This window comes from Girardinichthys multiradiatus, chromosome 6 (assembly GCF_021462225.1).
Source record: "Girardinichthys multiradiatus isolate DD_20200921_A chromosome 6, DD_fGirMul_XY1, whole genome shotgun sequence".
NCBI classification, from domain to species: Eukaryota; Metazoa; Chordata; class Actinopteri; order Cyprinodontiformes; family Goodeidae; genus Girardinichthys; species Girardinichthys multiradiatus.
This window is the reverse complement of record NC_061799.1, coordinates 11092827-11112695: the sequence shown is the minus strand read 5'-3', so window position 1 is coordinate 11112695 and position 19869 is coordinate 11092827. Positions and strand designations below refer to the sequence as shown.

Genomic DNA, 19869 nt, shown 5'->3' with positions numbered 1-19869 from the left:
TCCCTGTTTAGATCTCATGTTCTCGTATTAAGACTCCTCAGCCTTTAGGGTTAGCCTTTACGGTCCTCATTTCTACACCAAGAAAATAATCAAATTTGAACTATTTTGTTTTTTGCTCAAAAGATCAGATTACAGGTGTCAAACTCCAGGCCCCGAGGGCCGGTGTCTTGCTACTTTTAATTGTGCTTCTGCTTCACCACATCTGAGTCAAATAACTGGGTCATTAGCAGGACTCTGGAGAACTAGACTGCATACTGAGGAGGTCAGTCAGCCATCTGATTCAGGCTCGGTGGACCGGGGACATCTAAAGGCTGCAAAAACACTCAACTCAGCCATGAACCAGGGTGGCATGTAAAAATCACAGAACAGGGTCACAGGTCACTAACTTTCTGCTGAGTAAACTGCTACAGACCTCCAAAACTTCATGTGGCTTTCAGATGAACATAAGGACAGTGCGTGGAACGGGTTTCCATGGCCGAGCAGCTGCCTCCAAGCCATACTTGACCAAGAGCGATGCAACGTGTTGGACGCAGTGGCTTAAAGCACACCACTAGACTGCAAACCAGGCTTTCTTGTCCAACCTCACACATATGCTTTGTAAGACTGGTCAAAAAAGGTCTATAAACACACACCGTGGAAAGCCCACCCAGAAGAGCTGTAGGTGTTTTTTAGGCCGGGTCAACATCATGTTAAACCAGATGGATTAGAATCAGATGTAACTGAGGTCATATTTGGGTGAGGGCAGACAAATACTCCTGACAGTGTAATATCCAAACTACAACGCATATGTATTGACAACCAAGCTTTAGCTGCAACACTTACCTAGAGTGAGCCATCGGCTGAGCTACTGCTGCCAATAACATCCATCTTCTATTTCAATAAATGACACAGTTGAGCCTGTCTTTCTGTGTTTAACCCTCCATCTCCTAATAAAGAGGCTACAGGAGCTACTACTGTGATACTGGGTACTCTGGTTTTCATCCCATAGATTCTGCTGCCGGCTCAGAGCTCATAAGCCTAGCTGCATTTCTCTCCTAGACGAAGCCTCTTTAAGCATGCGTGGCGCAGTGCTTCTGTGCTTTTTGTGTGTCTGCTCTGTCTTTTCAGTCCCTCAGTTGGCCCTGGCAGATGGTTGCTCATACTGAGCCAGGTTCTGCTGTGGTCAATGACACCATGCAATCCACTGTCACTACATTCAGGAAGACTGGTTGCTGCAAGTCGATGCAATCGGTCAGGTATATACTAGATGAGAAGGAGCAGAAATCTGGATGCATTATTAATGAGTTTATCTGGTCTAAATCTGATTATTTTATGTGTTAACATGATCTAGACAGCTGAATGGGATTAAACGGGCATAGCGTTTATCAGTCAAAACGTATCCAAACACTAAAACTTATTCAGGGTAGAGGTTTCAGACATCATGGAATAACAGACAAAAATTAACGGCTAAAAATGTTATTAAATGAAGGCTGTGGAGTGGCCTAGTTAAAGTCTGATAGATAGGCCCAGGTTGCTTTGGATAACCTTTCTTAATAAATGAAATCGGTTGTATCTACATTTTATCTTCATCTGATATCTGCTGGATGATCTGAAACATTTAAGTGAAAAAAGAAAATGTCAGTGGGTTGGGGTCAATCCTTTTTCCACATCTTATCTGTCTTTTCACGTTTCTCTTCATGAACACGTTGCTGCTGTTTCCCTGCTCTCCATCACATCCTTTCATTAGTGATTAAAATGCTTCCATTGATGTGCTTTACTGAGATGAACAGGTAGATCCAGTCTAACTGGAAAGGAGTTTGACCCGATAGACTCGTAACATGCTTTGAAATGTTTTACAAGTATTTGTAAATAAAAGTCACCAAAGTTGGAAAAAAAATAATAACCTAGGCTCCTATTTTTGAGTCAGCAGGTCCAGAGATGTGTTGTGCATGATTTCCCGCTCATGAACATTTTTGCTTTCCCATCCCCCCTGGCCTTAGGCAGGACCGCTTGCATTAGAGATTGCTTCAAATGTCACATCACCGTACAGGTATGAGTTTTTATTTACACCATGACGACATTTCAGATATATCCATTTGTTTTCCAGCTGAAGTTAATAACGCGGTAACTTTCCTCACCTCCTCCAGCACGGACAGGTGGGAATATTCCTCACGACACAGCACACTAGGTCTTCTAAGCAAACAGAAATCTGAGGAGGCATTTGATGTCGGCCGCAGAAGAAAATCGTTGCATTCCTTCACAACACCAGAGGCTCTGGAAGTTTCCTCCTAAAAGTTCAAGTATGCGTCGACGCAAGGTGAAATCATTCACATGTTAAAATAAACTAAAAGCAACATTTATAGCAGCGAACTGAAAACAGCTTTAGAGAGGAAATAAACAGTGGAGACACTTAGAAGGCAAGGAAAAGCCTTGTTATAATATATCTGCTATAGGGAGTAATGCCTCCTGCAGATGAAATGTACAATGAACTCTGTGTCCTGATGGCAGCCTTCGTAAGTCCGTATGAAGTCCATGGAAACATCTACATCACGTATTGCAACACGTTGCTCTCACACGTTCCGACTCTTGCTGTAACAACAACGATAAAATAAAGATTTAAGACAGATATGCAAATCCATTGTCTGCAGACCCGAAATGCTTCTGACTGGGCTGGAAGTGTGAATTTAGTCCAGTTAAGGTTACATTGTCACTTTTCAAAATGAATCCCTGTTGCGTGCAGTGGAACTTCAACAGGATGCAACGATTATTCTGTGTCCTTTGGAAATGAACCGAGTACTTCCACACCCACCGCTGCTTACCGGTGCCGTCTGATTAGGTATGTTCTTATACGTGTCAGTGGAGATGAGTGCAGGGTGGGTTTGGAGAGTGCAACTAGAGGAGGTCGTATGCTGATTTCATATTTTCTAAGGGTTAAAGCAGATACACTCGCTTCTCTCTCTGTTCCGGCCCCCAACCATGCTGGCCTTCTCATCTCCTCCGTATACCTTCTTCTGTTCAGTCGGTCTCATAGCAGAATTCAAGGGCAACATTCTGTCAAACACAGCAAGAACATCCTCCTTCCACCTTCTTTTATTTTCCACTTTACTTTGTTGCTAAATTGTCCATTCTTGGAACATCTCCGACAAAAAGAAAAGTTCCATATTTGTTATCCTCCAACTGTGACAAGGCTGCTTTAAAATTGACCTGAGGGCCCCATCAGTCCTTTGAGTCAGTAGGTGGGAACGGTTGAGGCTGAGGGCTGCAGCGAGCCGGAGGAGTTGGAGCGTCTCATGTGCGGAAGAAGGTAGGAGTCTGAGCACAGCTGGTGAACATCGAAGCGGTCCTCCTTGCGATAGGCCAGACAGCGCCGGATAAATGCCTGAAGGACAGAGAAGAGTATTAGTAATTCATCATATTTGAGGAGAAGAAATGTATTGATCTATGTTGAACATTTGTGTTGTTTGCAAGACTGATGAGCTGAGTGACAACAGCGGCTACAGATATCTACATCAGAGCAGGAACGCCTTCCATTAGTATTCATATGCAATCCATATAACCACAAACTTCAATAGATTTTATCGGGACTTTCTGTAATAGAACATCACAAAGTAGGGCCTAACTAGGAAGTGGAATGGAATAAAAACCCACTTTTTTTTTTTTTTTTCTTTGACCAAAAACAAAAACAGTTCATGGTGTGTTGAGAGTGACGGCACAACACCCTGAACACACCATGGTGCCCGTATCATGCTGTGGGGACGCTTCTCACAGCAAGGACAGGGAGACTGGTCAGAATTGTTAAGAATGACCTAGTCAAAGTCCAGACCTAAATCCAATTGAGTCTGGAGAAATCTCTGGCAAGACCAGGACTTGTTAAGGGATTTTCCCAGATGCTCTCCATGCAAGACTGAGCTGGATCTATTCTGCAATGAAGAACAGACAACCTTTCAGTAAAAGTACAGCTGTTGGAGACATACAGCAAAAGTCGTGCAGCTGTAATGGAAGAGAAAGGTGGTTCTGCAAAGTACTGAGTAAAGGGGGCTGAATCCAAAAGCACAGGTTTGTACTTGTAATGTGACAATATGGGAAAGTTCAAAGAGTCTGAATACTGTTGTCAGTCAAGTTATACAATGTAAAGGTAAATACACCTCAGGAGATCAATTTATCGACATTTAAAGATAAAACAAGTAAAGATTTTTGGTGCTCTGATGAAGCAGGAGGAACACGTTTTTTATACACATGAGAAATGAAGAACTCTTTGATTACGATAGCCCAGAATACGGCCAAGTACAGTGCAGATTTTACAGGGTGACAAGATTATCATTAGGTCTAATTGTGGAAACGTCATTGTTAGAGGCTGCTAGAATACAAAAGGAGAACCGCCTGAGACTGGTTTATAAATAGTTTGGGTGTTTTTGTTTGAACAGTAACTCCAAACGCAAATGACCAGATTTTCATGTTACATCTGACATTTAACCCCAACTACCCCCCAGCCTGTGGGGTTAAGTATGTGTGAACTTCAAATAACATGAATAAATCCACAAAAACTGCATGAGTATGTACGTATCTGTGCATCCTCAGTCAGTAACTGAAACACAAAGATACTGGGAGCTGAATAAGTTTTACCCCGACCTGAGAATTACGTCATACCCAACTGAACGATTTCCCAGTATCAAGCTGTAAAACCAGTTAAGATGTGCCAATTCTGGTGCTCGGTGATGAGGCAGTCTACTGAAGAAGAGATGAATTTATCCTAGTTTTAACACTTTCACTAACAGAGGTTCGACAGTATTGTGCACATGGAGAATTTCCTGAGACACAAACTGAGAAAAGTGGAAAAGAAAAACAAAAAACCTAATAATTTCTTGAGCCAGGTAATCATTTTGGATTATGTGGTTGGGGGCTGATGAAAGTCTGACTTTTGAAGGTGCTTTTAAAGACCGTTGGATCAATTATCCAATTATTCTAAAAAGTGTTTTGCCTTTTATTAGCAGAAATTCAGATTTATCTTAGTGGGTACCAGGAAAGGTTTGGGAACACAGTTTTAAAGCCACGAAGATATTTTGAATTTAACTGCATCTGGACCTGTATGGTTGGCTGAACACTGGCATGAAAACAGAGCCACAATGTTCTAGTTGAAACTAGAATGGAGAGAGGAATTGCTGTATATCATCACAATACACATTTTATGTCTAGGTTTGATGCAGCCATCAACTACGATTGATTAGAAGCGGAAAACGTTGCTTATTATTTCAAATATTGGTTTTTGATAAAAGGCTATAAATGAATTACAAAGACTTTAATCAATTAGATAAATGTTTTCAATCACATCCCTCCACCATTTAAGTGGTACCCAGATGACTTATGGAAGTTGATCCTGAGGGAGAAACGGCATCAGCTGTGAACCATAAAACCGTCACCGTGTCTCACCTTGGCCTCTGTGCTGGCCTGGGGTTTAGCTGGAAACTGGACCTCTGTGGCTTTGAGGATGGTGTTTTCCTGGAGGATGTCCTGCTGTGACTGATTGTGACCAAACGGCTGTGGAAATGAAACAAACAAAGAAGTCATCCGTCTGTCTTTTATCAAAACGCATGGAGGAAGGCATGACGTGCTGGTGTACCTTGCGTCCATAGAGGCATTGGAAGAAGATCACCCCCACTGACCAGACATCCACCTTGTTGGAGATCTTAGGTGGTTCTTTCCCCACAACAAAACATTCTGGTGGGAGGTACCTGAACGTGTACAGAAGTACTTTATCGACGAACATTTACATCTTAAATTAATCTATAATCATGTTTAAAACAATAAATGCAGCACCTTACATTTATATCCCTTGAACTTTTCCACATCTCTTTATGTTACAACTGAAAAGTTCTTATATTTTATTTAGATTTTTGTGATAAGTTAGCTCTAACCGTTTCCATTTTAAAATGATGGACTGGACTAAGCTCTGTGGGGCGCTCCATGCCTGGGATAACCTTGTTTTAAACTGCTCCATGATGTACTAATCTGTCTGCTGTGTTCCTTGATCTTCATGATGGCATCTCTTCACCAACGTTCTCCAACAAATCTCTTAGCGCCTTCACAGAACAGCTGTTTTTATACGGAGATGAAATTGGACACAGGTAGAATACATTTACCAATGAGGTGACATCTAATGGCAGGTCACCGTGGCTGAGGTTTTTTTTTTTTTGGCGCATCAGAGTAGAAAGGGGCTGAATGCAGTTATCAAATTGCAATCTTGGGTTTTTTTGTCGTTTTTCCCACATAAAATCCCAGAAAATGTAATTAAGACTTGGGGTTTAAAAATAAGAACAAAATTAGGGGTTGGAATATTTTTGCAAGGCACTGTATTAGCCATGCTTGTTTACTGCAGGGCATTTAGAAGCACAAGTGAAATGTAAGATCTGCTGCTACTACTGCGTTGTGTCTCACCAGTAGGTCCCGGCCCCCTGGGACGTAAGGTCCATCCCATCCACACCATAGTTGTCATCGTCCATTATCTTGGACAAACCAAAGTCTGTGATTTTGATTTCGCCGCATGCAGTACCATCCACCAGTAAGATGTTCCCTGTGCAGATTAATGACAGTTAGACTCAGTGTTGGACAGGATGACCCGACCGCTATCTGGCGCTGAAAGAACATGTGAGGCACCTGGTTTGAGGTCATAGTGGATGATGGGCGGCTTGATCTCGTTGAGGTAGCGCAGCGCGCTGACAATCTGCATAACGATGGAACGTGCCTCTTTCTCTGACATCAGCTTGTTTTGTTTCAGGTAGAAGTCCAAGTCGTTTCCTTCACAGAACTCTAGAACTGTACAGAACCTAAAAAAGACCAACATGTAGTTCTTGGGTTTTATTCAGGAACTGAGAGCGTGACCCTCAATCCAACTCATCTTTTAAGAGCTGGAGAGACATTTCACTGCTCCACTATTTCTAGGCCAGAAGTCCAGGTCAGCGCTTTCTGCTCCTAAAGAAGCAGGACTTCAGCTCACAGTCAAGTTGGCCAGGTAGAGGAACCATTATGAAGTTGGTCTAAAATATATTGTATCTGATAACAATGTAACAACAAGCTCTTCACACCAATAATTCATGGTGTATTTGAATATCCACAGGATTGGGCACTGCTTTAAACCTAACACACATCAACGAACCTCGGGAAATCATCAGAGGTAAACTCACGTGTCAGTATCCAGGGAGAAATAGTCGTACAGTTTGACTATTCTGGGATGGTCCAGCTGCTTATGTATCCGGTACTCTCTGCATGCATGCCTGGAAAGGAAGAAGTGTCGAAATGTTGGCAACAACAGAGGAATTTGTCTTTCTGACATGTTTCGACCTAACATTAGCGTGCATCGAGGGTTATCTGATTACAAATAAATCTCCAACAATGTGTCACTTCCTAATAGGTGTTAAAACCAATCCTACATTACTAATCCTCCTGTTTTGTTTTACATTTTGTCACGATGGAGACGAACTTCAGCATATTTTATGTGATAGGTCAACACAAAGCATTTTTCTTCCACCTTTGAAATGGAGGAAAATGATACGTAGTTGTCTTGTGCCCATGTATTCAGCCCCTGGGGTCAATGCTTTGTAGAACCACCTTTGGCCCATTCGTCTTCGCAGAACAGCTCACAGCATCGGTCAACAGCAGTTTCCAAGTCTTGCCACAAATACTAAATTGGATCATATTCAGGTCAACACTTTCACTGGGCCAGTTTAACTCCTAAATATGCTAAACCATTGGAAATAATCAGCTGTGAGTGCAGCGGCACATTGAACCTACCTTATTGTTTTAAATTTTAACTGATCAAAATCAAAACTAAAATGTTTTGATAGGCGGCTGTTCCCCATGGTGCCTGCCTCTAGCTCCTGACAAAAGCAGTTCTTTTGTCAGGTCCAGCAGTGAACTGGTTCGGGGACTAGAACCAGACTTTCTGGAAACATTAATAACTGGTGCTTAATAAGCACCAGGACCGGTTTTGTGGAAAAGCTCCTTAACAGGTTTTCTTCCAGGATTGACCTGTGCTTAGTTCTGCCACCTTCTCATCAGCTCTGATCAACTTTCCTGTCCCTGCTGAAGAAAAGTAGCTCTGCATCATGGTGCCATCACCACCATGATGCTTTAAGGTATGTTGAGTGATATTTCAGTGTAACTTCTCCACCAGAACACTTTCCTCTACATCTCCTTCAAAGAGAGGTCAGATTTGTGGAGTGCATGACGAATATTTGTCCGGTCAACAGACCCACTCAACTGAGCTGTGGGTCTCTGCACCTCTTCCAGAAATCCCATGGGCCTCATGGCTGCTTCCCCGACTAATGCTCTACTTGCTGTCAGTGTGGCTAAACAGACATGTCTTGACCCAAAGTATTTTTGAATGATGGATTGAACAGTGCTCCGTGATGTGTCCAAAGCTTAGGATATTGTTTTCAATCACCTAACCCTGCTTTGAACTTCTCCATAACGTTCTCCCTGACCTGTCTGCTGTGCTCCTTGGTCTTCGTGATGCTGTTTGTTCTCCGATATCCCCTAACAAACCCCAGAGGCCTCCACAGAACAGCTGGATTTAAACTGAGATGGACTCTTTTTACTAAGTAGGTCACCTCTGGCAGTGCAATTGGCTAAAAAGGGCATTTTATTTAGGGGTATCAGAACAAGGGGAGCTGAATGAATAAAACACACGCTACCTTTCACATTTATGTGCAAACAGATTGTAAGCCTTATATCCTTCTCCTCTAGTTCACAATTATGTGCCACTTTGTGTTGGTCTATCGCTAAAGTTTGTAGTTGTAATGTGGCAAAACGTGGGAAAGGACAAAGCAGAAAATGATTGCAAGGCATTGTACTGATTGACTGAATTCCTTTCATCTGCTGTAACCAGGACCCAGAACAAGGCCTGAGCAACGACCTACTTGTGGTAATTTTCCTTCTTCTCCTCTCTCCAGTTCTTGTTGAGCTGGTGGATTTTGACAGCTGCGTAGCGTTGTTCAAACAGGTCAAATGCCTACACGTGACAAGCAAGGACACAGACATTTTGTCTCCAAATGCACCTCACACAAACAGTGGAGGAAAAACTGTCTGACAAGATTGAGCTTTACAGAAAAAATACCTTGTAGACTTCACTGAAGCCACCCCTGCCCAACAAGTGCAGCAGCAGGTACCGCTCATTCAGAGTAGGATGGTCTTTGAAGCTGTATGAGGTAGACATTTTTATTAGAAACTACATCTACAAAAAAGGGACTGGTGTAATTTATTTAATTAGAGTGGGTGTACGGAGCACTTATAAGTAGTCAGTGTCTTTACCAGCAGCAGACACTAAGATGTCAGTGTGGAGAGGAAGCAAAGCAACTCTATACTGGGTCCAAAGAGCTGATTTTTGCCATCTTCATCTTGATCCTATAAGTAGCTTTTAGCTCAACCTCCTTATGAGATTTCCTAATAGATTCTGAAAGCTGATTTCACTCAGATGGCTATTTGCTGCAGGTAACGTACCGACAACAAATTTTAAAAGAACCAAACCAAATTTTTAATTAGCAAAATGTATTTTATATTCATCATGTGGGTTCATTTTGATCAGCAACTGCTCTATAAATAATGCAATAAAAACTATATTAAATTAATGCATCTAAAATGATTTAAAGAGTACATTATGATGACAAATGTCATGTTTGAAGCGATCCATTTCCCAAACGAAGCAACTAAACAGGATACTCGGTAATACTGTTTTACTCCAAATAGTTATTCCAATTGCAAACAATGAACATTAAGGGTTTAATTATGACGTAATATCACAGTAGTATCCCACTGATGATTGTAATTGCACAGCCCTTTGTTCTAGCTTGACCTGTTAGCAAACAGAAATGTGAGCAGATTATATTTAGCAGACTTACGCCGAACTGTCTTCGTTGTTTATCCTCTTGAGCTCCCTGATGTGAAGGTTTCTCACCCGCTCCAACCGTTCCAGCTCTGCTTGGATCTCAGCTTCCTCCTGACCGCACGTCACATGAAATATACAGCAAATCTAGTTTTAGTTTAGTTTAGATTTTCTATAGGAATTAATGAGTCGTGTGAGTCTGTCACTTTTGAAAAGCCCTGAATGAAAGCCTAAAAAGAGGCGCTTGATTTTCGGTCTTACTGTATACATAGTTTTAACCCCGTCAACGTTCATTTTGATACAATAAACATCAGCGCCACCCTTAATTTTCTGTTTGCCATCATAAAAGAGCATCACACAGTCAGAGGCAGGAAGGGAAGCGGACAGCTGTCACTAATGAACTCTAATCAAGCTGGTCCAATTCAAGCAGCATCATCGATCCAATTCTTCTTCTGCTTGCTTTCAGCTGATTGGTGTTACATATCTACAGAGACTAATTGGAATAAAGCTACACTGAAGTCAAAATGCAAGCCAGCAGCACACATGGTTTAGGTTTGGATACTAGTACTTTTAAGCTCTTTAACCAAAATCTGATTATTTTAGCCCTTGAAAGCATCACATTAAAATTCAAAAACATTTGTCTCAATTAGTTCCTACGGGATGATTCTTTTATACCTTGATTTTTTTTTTTTACCAGTTTAACCACTGACCTTTTTCAGGTGTCCGAGCCGAAGCTTAAAGATCTCTTCCTGCTCGTGGTACTCAGTGAGGGTCAGTCTGTCAAAACATGAAAGTTAAACTCTGTTGGTTGAAGAAAAAAATAAATACTAACTAAATGTATTAATTAAAAATTACAGTTGAGACGCCTGATAAATTTAAATTCAGTTCAGACTGATACCATTCAGCAGCAGAAGGGTATAATTTTAACTCTGTCAAATGAGTATAAATAGGGGAAAACCAGCCACCACATTCTGTACAGTCCAGCACCTTCCAGTTACAGCATGCAGTTATTTCTGTTAACTCACAGCTGGGGCAGAGAGGGCTTGAGGAAGGGGTCAGAGTCGTTGCCATTGACCACTTTAGTTTTGCGCTGTTTCGGTTCAGATGTGGAGGCCAGCGACAGTGATGGAGATGCAGGGTTCGGTGGTTTCCTCTTTGCCAGCAGCTTCCTCTGTCGCTCAATATCCTCCCTCTGCTGGTTGATGCTCTCCTGTTGCCTGAACAGCAGAAATCACAGGAGAAGACAACATTTGAGAGTAAAAAGGACAAACCTAAATCTTGACACGCTTATTGCTGCATATTTAAAAATATTTTGTGTGGACAAAACAAGGAAAATACATCTAAAATGGAAACAAAGGTAACTGGAACAATCCGGAAAGACTGCTTGGATAGAAATCCTCACTTGATCAGGTTCTGGAATGCATATCCATCGGTCCACTGCTCCGTGTAGGACGCGCCGTGTCGGACAGTGGTGAAGTGGCCTAGCCGAAGGCGGTCTCGCATGCTCTTCTCGCGACTCGACTGCTTCTCCTGGGTGCTCTGTTGAAGAAAAACAGATTCTCATCCCCTTAAAAGCTGAAGGTTTCCCAACAATATCAGCTAAGGCTGGAGTTACTCTTTCAGCTGAAGGAAAACAGTGCTGCACACTCAGGAGCCCCATAAATCCTCAAACATCTGTCCCCTTGAAGAACAAAGGCAATAATTACAAAAACTAACTTGTGCTTTGCAGAACACGTTAGGAAATGCCTTTAGACTACTTTAAGTGTCCTTCAACATATACATCATCAGCATGAACAACATCAATTATTAAGCAAACAAAATAATATTAACAGAATGACACATTGGACTTGGACACAGTTTTAAACTGTGATGCTTTTCTACGACCAGGTTTACGCAGCAAGTGGTGCATGCATATGAAAATACCTTCTCTATGAGCAGCTTCTTGCTCATGGTGATGCACTTGTTGAGTCTCTCCTTGTATTTCTCCAGGAGTTTTTGCTGTTCGTCAATCTGCCTCCGAAGGTCACAGTTAGCCTGTTATAAACAAGCACATGACGGACAGAGTGAAACGGACCCGATCGCAGGTAGCAGATCACAATCCTGATGGAGGCAGTTTTAAATGATCTGTATGGTAGTCCCAGACTAAACTGGAGTACAGATACCTGATGATGGTCTACCATCTGTGATTTCATGTCAGCTGCACCACCAACAAGGCCAGTTTAAAAACAAAAAAAATCACAGCCTGTTTTTAAGGCCATGGCTTTACACATACATTTTGTTGATCTCATGATTCTGGATATGATGTTCACAATGAAAGAGAGACTACACTGGTAGCTTAACTTCCTGTATGGTTGTGTTACAGTGCTGCCCACCTTTCTTTGCAGAATTGCTTTAGTTCAGCCACATTGGAGGGTTTTTGAGCATGAACGGTCTATTTAAAGTCAAGCCATAGCATCTCAGATGTCAATCCAGACTTTGACTTGGCCACTTCAAAACCTTCATGCTGTGGTTCTGAGCTATTGAGAGGTGGACTTGCTTGTTTGCTCTGTATTATTGTCCAAGCAATTCTCCAAAGAAAAGTGGGCAAAATTCCTCCATGGGAATGTAAAAGACTCATTGCTAGTTATTGCAAATGTTTGATGGCAGTTGTTAACGCCAAGACTTTGTTAGCTTTACGTAACCATGACATTTCTTGTCAGACCTAGTTGGTTTGGATAGCTTTTTTCCTTAATAAATTAGATTATCATTTGGTATCTACTGAGGTTATATTTATTTAATGACCTGAGACATTTAACTGAAATAAAAAAGCAGGAACAGAGGGAAGCTTTACTTTGTCAAAGCACTGTATGTGACCTGCCTTCTACAAGGCGCTGAGACTGATTTTGGTTGGAGGTGGAAACACAACTCAGTGAATTTCACAGCTTTCAAGGTAACATTTATGAAGCAGGAGAACAGGTTCCCGTACGTTTATTGGCATATGATTAACTGGAACCACAATGAGTGCATGGTAGACTTATCCTGACAGACGATAGCAGAGATAGAACTCACTCTCAGCAGGTCATCTATTCGCCCTTCTTTTTTTTCCAGGTCCAGACTCTTGTTGCTCTCCAGGGCAGCAAGTTTCAGGCCCGTCAGCTCTGTCTGCAAAAGTCAAACAGAAGGTACTTCTAAGGCGTCCGGTAACGAGCAGGGAGTATAGGATGCTGTCAGAATGATTGCTGTCGGGGTTCTCTCTGTGTGTTCTCATACCTGGACACATTTGCTTAAAGAAGCTTTGAGCCCGTGCTCCCCAAAACACAGACTGGTGGGAGAGGAGCTGTTCTGACGGATCTACAAACATAAAACATATAGTTACAACCTCAATGGACAAACACACATTCACAGGCAATCTCTGATCTGAAGTACGCACAATCAAGCCGGGTGCCGACTGCGAGCTCTGTGGAGAGCGGCGAGCTGATGGGAGCCCTCGAACTGGACTGGACCCATTTCCTCCCTGAAACTTTGCAGAGAACATAAACTTGATGAAAAGCTTAAAATCCCCAGGATTCCTAAAAAAAAAACAATGCTGAAATTGAACTACTCACATCAAAAAAGTCACTGATCTTGGGCCCACGTGTGGAAGTCTTCCCTGCAAACCAAACAAAAGAATTACAGAGAAAGGGAAACTGTTGGGCAAATATGTTCGCATGAATCCCACTTTTTTAATGCAGCATACCTTGACTGCTCTCAGAATAGGTATCAGCTTTCCTTTTCCGGCCCCTGGACGATTCAGAGTGCTTCTTCTCCGGGGTCTGGCGATCGATATAATATGAAAGGAGGAGGAGGAGAAAAAAAAAACATAAACACAAGGGATTCCTTGTGTTTTATCTAACAAAGCAGAGCACAGTGGAGGGTGTTCTGCAGGAAAGAGGAGCAGGAAGAAAAAGTACATACTGAGTAGGCTGGGGAGCTCCCTCTTTTCAAGTCAGAGTTCTAGGAAGAGAAAATAAAAGATGGTGGAGGGGAAGACAGAGCGAAGAGTGGGTCGTGCATAGAAACACTTTATGTGTGTATACATGTTTTAAACTCGGCAGAATCCCTCTTCGGCTTCTGTGTATTTTTGTCATAAAGGGACCTGTGTGAATATCTCTGCGTGGGGTTTACCTCTGACTCCTTGTCACTGGATGAACCCAGACTTCCATAGCTGTGGTTTGAGGATTCATTAGCCAGGCCCTACAGAGACAAAAAGACACTCAGATGGGCGAATAGGAGAACAGTCTGTACAGGTGTGTTGTGCAAGCTCAGTGACTTTACTGAAATGCACCGCACAGAGAAACGTGTGCTGGCTGCAGGCCTGCGGTCCAACATGCCTGACAAGAATGCAGATTCTTACTGATTAGGTGTGTCACTTGGGTTTTTTCCCCTAACACACGAACATTTCCAGGAACTTGGATTTCCTTTTTAGGAAATCAGGAACCTTTAACCTGCTTTTCAGGCATGAGGAACAAGGGCTTGACTTCTAGGATTAAAAGGAGCTCTGAGCACTTATTAGATCAATTTTTAAAAACAGCTGTAAATCAAACCTAATTATTTTATTTCAAAGTCCTTTAATTAAAGTTTTGAATGATAGTGACATTGTTTATGTAGGATAACATTTACACGAGTTACAGGATTTTAAAAGCCATTCAAACAACATTTTCCAGGGGTTAAACAAAACATGTAAGCACTGGTAGACGGGTACAAGGAAACATAAACCAACACACTGTTGTCTAAGAAGAAGCAGGAAGTTTTCTTCTTAGATTTATGTTCCTAAGGTCCGCAACCTACCTACTGGTGACCATTGCTGATTACAGCATCTATATTTCTGCTTACGTTTTCTCTGTAGTAAAAACCTGAAAGCTCTGACAGTTTTGTCCTTAAGTTGATTGAAAGTTCATCATCCTTTGTTGCAGACATCAAAACCATGGAGCGTTTGTATTTCAATTCCTAAAGTTGAAAAGATCATCAATAAATTAGTAATGTACTGGTCAATCAGCACTTATATCTGCAATGTCTCCTATTGTCAGGTCTGACTGGTGAGCTGCTAGTAGTAAATCTTTTTCCCCCATTCAATAAATGCATCAAAAGTGAATCCTTGTGCTTTTTGGATCTTTGCAGGCAACGCACTTTTTGTATTGAGTTTAGTAAAAATCAGATCGTAGTTAGTGACATATGCATTCTCCATTAAACTGAAAACCACTACCTTCACCACGAATCAACAAAGATTTTTTTTCTTTTATCAATATTTATAAGAGATTCACAAATCATAACATTCTGAGTGATTTCCAATTTTTGTAAGGCTTGGACTTGCCAAAATTGATTTTGACAGATCCTGATTTTTCATTAAGAACTATAATAGAACATTCAGTAACAGCATCAACGTAGAAAAGGGTTGTGCTTAGTATGATCATACATGTGGTGCTTTCACAAATTGGGAAAAGTGGATCTTTTACAATTTTTTGAAAATCAGCCATATACGGTCACCAGCTGATTTGTTGGTGCTCCTCTATTTCTTACATATATATACAGGGGTTGGACAATAAAACTGAAACGCCTGTCATTTTAGTGTGGGAGGTTTCATGGCTAAATTGGACCAGCCTGGTAGCCAGTCTTCATTGATTGCACATTGCACCAGTAAGAGCAGAGTGTGAAGGTTCAATTAGCAGGGTAAGAGCACAGTTTTGCTCAAAATATTGAAATGCACACAACATTATGGGCGACAAACCAGAGTTCAAAAGAGGACAAATTGTTGGTGCACATCTTGCTGGCGCATCTGTGACCAAGACATCAAGTCTTTGTGATGTATCAAGAGCCACGGTATCCAGGGTAATGTCAGCATACCACCAAGAAGGATGAACCACATCCAACAGGATTAACTGTGGACGCAAGAGGAAGCTGTCTGAAAGGGATGTTCGGGTGCTAACCCGGATTGTATCCAAAAAACATAAAACCACGGCTGCCCAAATCACGGCAGAATTAAATGTGCACCTCAACTCTCCTGTTTCCACCAGAACTGTCTGTCAGGAGCTCCACAGGGTCAATATACACGGCCGGGCTGCTATAGCCAAACCTTTGGTCACTCATGCCAATGCCAAACGTCGGTTTCAATGGTGCAAGGAGCGCAAATCTTGGGCTGTCGACAATGTGAAACATGTATTGTTCTCTGATGAGTCCACTTTTACTGTTTTCCCCACATCCGGGAGAGTTACGGTGTGGAGAAGCCCCAAAGAAGTGTACCACCCAGACTGTTGCATGCCCAGAGTTATGGTTTGGATCAGTGATGGTTTGGGCTGCCATATCATGGCATTCCCTTGGCCCAATACTTGTGCTAGATGGGCGCGTCACTGCCAAGGACTACCAAACCATTCTTGAGGACCATGTGCATCCAATGGTTCAAACATTGTATCCTGAAGGTGGTGCCGTGTATCAGGATGACAATGCACCAATACACACAGCAAGACTGGTGAAAGATTGGTTTGATGAACATGAAAGTGAAGTTGAACATCTCCCATGGCCTGCACAGTCACCAGATCTAAATATTATTGAGCCACTTTGGGGTGTTTTGGAGGAGCGAGTCAGGAAACGTTTTCCTCCACCAGTATCACGTAGTAACCTGGCCACTATCCTGCAAGAAGAATGGCTTAAAATCCCTCTGACCACGGTGCAGGACTTGTATATGTCATTCCCAAGATGAATTGATGCTGTATTGGCCACAAAAGGAGGCCCTACACCATACTAATAAATTATTGTGGTCTAAAACCAGGTGTTTCAATTTCATTGTCCAACCCCAGTATGTGTTCAGTATGATTTAATCTGAATTTATAAGTCTTTTAGTCCTCAGAAATAAAACCACAAATTGATCAAACCAAAAATCAGCACAGGTCAGTAAACCTGGTCTGTGCATCTCCACAGAGATTGTTTGGTTTGTGTGCATGTTTTATTTCAGAATGAAAGTTTTGGTTTTTGTGCTGCTGCCATTACCTTAGCACCTCCACTGGCACTCCCAGTGCTGCCTCCCGTATTGCCGCTGACAGCGCCTGTAAACCTGGCCTCCAGCAGCTCCTGTCTCCTGGGGTCCAAGCTGTGCAGCTCTTCCATTGCTCCTGTTATGAAAGCATATAGGTATTGTTATTTCGGACACTTCAGCAGCACCGACTGCCTGATCAAAAGCTACAGTAGATCAACACAAGATAGACCTGAAAATGTCAACAGCAGAAAGTAAACCTAAACAAGTAACTAAATACCCAAAACTAAGATGACTCTTCAAACAAATGTGTCCTCTGTCTGCGGTGGAAGGTGCAGCAGATTAGTGTCGGAGCATTTCCAAACTGAGCAGAAAGGTCACGGTAACACTGGGAAGCCAGGAAGTGAAAAGGGGAGAGTGGGTGAAGCCAGCCTTCCAGTCTGTCCACACAAAAGATTTTCCACCAGCTAACCTACAGTATCATCACACCGAGCAGTCACAACAGCAGCTATACATAAGACATTGACATTTATGGATCTAGAGAAGCATCTAGAACAGTCAACAGTACAGCTTTCAAATGAGACAAGAATTTTAACCCAAACCAAAAAAAAAAAAAAAAGAAAACCCATCAGATCAACTAAAGATCAGAAAAACACACAACAACAAGGCCTTTCACAGCATGTCTAATTAAAATGCTACATGTGTGTATCAGTGGTGCTAAAAAACATTATTCAGGATTCGCTAAAGACCAGATATACCATTAAATTGAATCACAGGCATTAGTGGTGCGCCACATTTCAGATTCACAGTTCAGTTCGGCCTGTCACATGTAGAAAGAAACTCATATGTGCTGTTTGACAGGGGCCTGATCTAGTACTACCAGTTGTTTCCACACAGAGGAGAGGTAACACAGCTGCTCTGCTCCCTACTGCTCCAAGTGTTTTGTTTCCTTATTGGACATTTCCAGGGTGTCATCTTTGCACAGCTACTGGCACCAGGGCAGGCCTTAAAAGGCATAATGGAAATTATGTCCCTTATGAAGCACATAGCAGAGGTTACACCTGACGAAATAGAAAGTGATTTGGGTTAATTGAAATGCACATAGCCAGAGCTTCAGACTTCAAGATTGTTGTCCTGGTACAGTATTCCCTTTAACAAGATAAATAAAACAATTATGACAAAAATAAGCACAGTTTTTCTGAAAATCTGTCAACACTACAAAGGTCTGAATAGTTTAACATCGCAGATCATGTCCTAATACAAATGGATCAATCTGCAACATTAGATCCAACTGTTGTCACTTATAAGAATTTATCCATCCACACAGTATCATGGGACTAAATTACTTTCTTCACCCAATATGACGAAACGAGGTGGAAGAAAATACAAACGCTTCCAAAAACTAGTTGAAAAGTAATATTCACGGCCTACTGCCGCGTTCATAATAATGGCAGGACGTGCAGAGCTATGGATTAATGGATGCATGCAGTTACGTTGTTTATCTACAAAGTGACACGAGGCAAAATGATACGAAGTGTAGAAACACTGATACGGCTTCAACCTGGCAGCTATACAAACAAGTCAACAAGCTAGCTGCAGCCTTTCAGGAAACATGGTGATTTAGCTCGCTGCTACTTAGAGCTGGCGTTAAACTGAACTGACAGCTGACGTTTGGCTTCCAATTCACGGCATCAGTGAACTTGACATCCATTTTTTGTTTCGTTCACCTCAGCAAACGTTAGCTCCCCACCACCGAAATGGTCTCCGTCTTACGACAAAATTAAACATTTTCATTGAAACGAGAGCAGGTCAAGCCCTCGGCGAGCCGTTCTGTACCTTCCTTGCTCTTTGCGGTCGCCGTTATGTGCTGTTGAGAAATCGTAGGGGACGAGGAGAGCTGCGACCAAGATGGCGTCGCCTCCAAACTTCCACCACCACTTCCACTGTTACTTTGGACACTCATGAAGCCACTTTACCGCCGAGAAGAGCAAGCGCACGCACTGCTGTTTTCGGAAATCTCAAACTTATCGCGTCCATCTTTTTTGGCACTTGCCGCAGCCGAACACACCGGCAAAAACCGAGGGAGAGGGGTGGGGGCGGGTGTCACTCCCGTCTTCGTCGCCGCTAGACGTCTCGCATGTTGTCGCCCGAGAGGGTCCTGCGGGGGAGCGGCTTCTTGACACGGATCCAATGTAACCTTTGCATGATGACCGCACCGCGCGCGCCTGTCAGCATCCAGTTCGCGAGCGGAGCTCTGATTCTAGTGTCGGTAGGCGAGGCTATCGCGATGCCGCGAGAGCACGCTTGACACCGAAACAGACACTGATCTGGGATCATTTTACCCTCCTCCAAACTAGCTTTAGGTTCACCGGAAGGTGCCGCTCCGCGTCGACCTGGGAACAGTTTTCTCGATAGGCTCAAACAACAAACACCCTCAAAAATGGCTGAAAGTTGTTGTTTGTATCCAGAGAAAGAAGCGGGAAGCCACACGTTTACATTTAAAAATTGAATAAAGCGAATCATTTAGATATGCATTAGAACAGACCTGCACTCCACTCTAAGTGCATCATAAACAGGATGCAAGTTTTAAGTTGGCAGCGAGGAGTTTCTGCATTGTTCTGCGCGTGCAATCATGCGTGACATCATGTGTTGAGTTAGGTCGTGGTCTTGATGTTCTGCCTTTCTTTAGTCTTGAAGTACAAGTTGCAGGGAGGGGTGCAGGTGGGAGGATAGTGATGTGGTCTGGGCTCTAAGGTGTTTTGTTCCAAATTTGGTGCAGTGCATCAAAATGCCTTTCCCATCTTGTTGGGCATCTCACACACTCTTCTTCACGTTAGCATGCAACTTGGCCTACATCTTTACCCTTTTTGCATTCAAAGTCATCCAATTTACAGACTCCAAAATGATTAATTTTACATAGAAAAAATCTAGTACTTAAAAATTGTATTGAACCTGGATCAGATAACAATCCCAGCTGAACTTAATTACACTTTTTCTCTCTCAGCCTGACTCCCCTCAACAGTCAGATTGCATC

At 42.4% G+C, this 19869-nt stretch overlaps 1 protein-coding gene across 8 annotated transcripts; it reads right to left on the bottom strand.

Moving 5' to 3' along the window:
* Positions 1 to 2024: 2024 nt before the first annotated feature.
* LOC124869642 (serine/threonine-protein kinase tousled-like 1-B) lies at positions 2025 to 19621 on the bottom strand. Of its 8 annotated transcripts, none has more exons than XM_047367611.1 (22): positions 19381 to 19621; positions 16853 to 16974; positions 13997 to 14065; positions 13787 to 13825; positions 13569 to 13644; positions 13438 to 13481; positions 13263 to 13352; positions 13103 to 13183; positions 12902 to 12994; positions 11777 to 11887; positions 11256 to 11392; positions 10879 to 11070; positions 10564 to 10630; positions 9870 to 9967; positions 9089 to 9170; positions 8892 to 8983; positions 7158 to 7247; positions 6631 to 6800; positions 6412 to 6547; positions 5597 to 5708; positions 5407 to 5514; positions 2025 to 3358 (listed from the first exon to the last, which is right to left on the bottom strand). In XM_047367611.1, exons 1-22 carry the CDS (start codon positions 19403 to 19405, stop codon positions 3209 to 3211), a joined length of 2184 nt encoding a protein of 727 aa, XP_047223567.1. In that variant the 5' UTR covers positions 19406 to 19621; the 3' UTR covers positions 2025 to 3208. The 8 variants fall into 8 exon arrangements, with proteins under 8 accessions (XP_047223567.1, XP_047223564.1, XP_047223563.1 ...); XM_047367608.1 differs by lacking the exon at positions 19381 to 19621 and adding an exon at positions 18672 to 19196 and having other exon boundaries at positions 13263 to 13346; XM_047367607.1 differs by lacking the exon at positions 19381 to 19621 and adding an exon at positions 18672 to 19194.
* Between the last annotated feature and the right edge of the window lie 248 nt (positions 19622 to 19869).

What these genes read in the sequence shown, in the direction of transcription:
- LOC124869642 (XM_047367607.1), bottom strand. Translation starts at nt 18,798, where the DNA reads ATGAGTGTCCAAAGTAACAGTGGAAGTGGTGGTGGAAGTTTGGAGGCG. An exon ending in AAGCCCTCTCTGCCCCAGCT is followed by an intron (nt 10,631 to 10,878) that starts GTGAGTTAACAG and finishes ATGTTTTGACAG; the next exon opens with ACTGACCCTCACTGAGTACC. An exon ending in AAGAAGGAAAATTACCACAA is followed by an intron (nt 7,248 to 8,891) that starts GTAGGTCGTTGC and finishes CTTCCTTTCCAG; the next exon opens with GCATGCATGCAGAGAGTACC.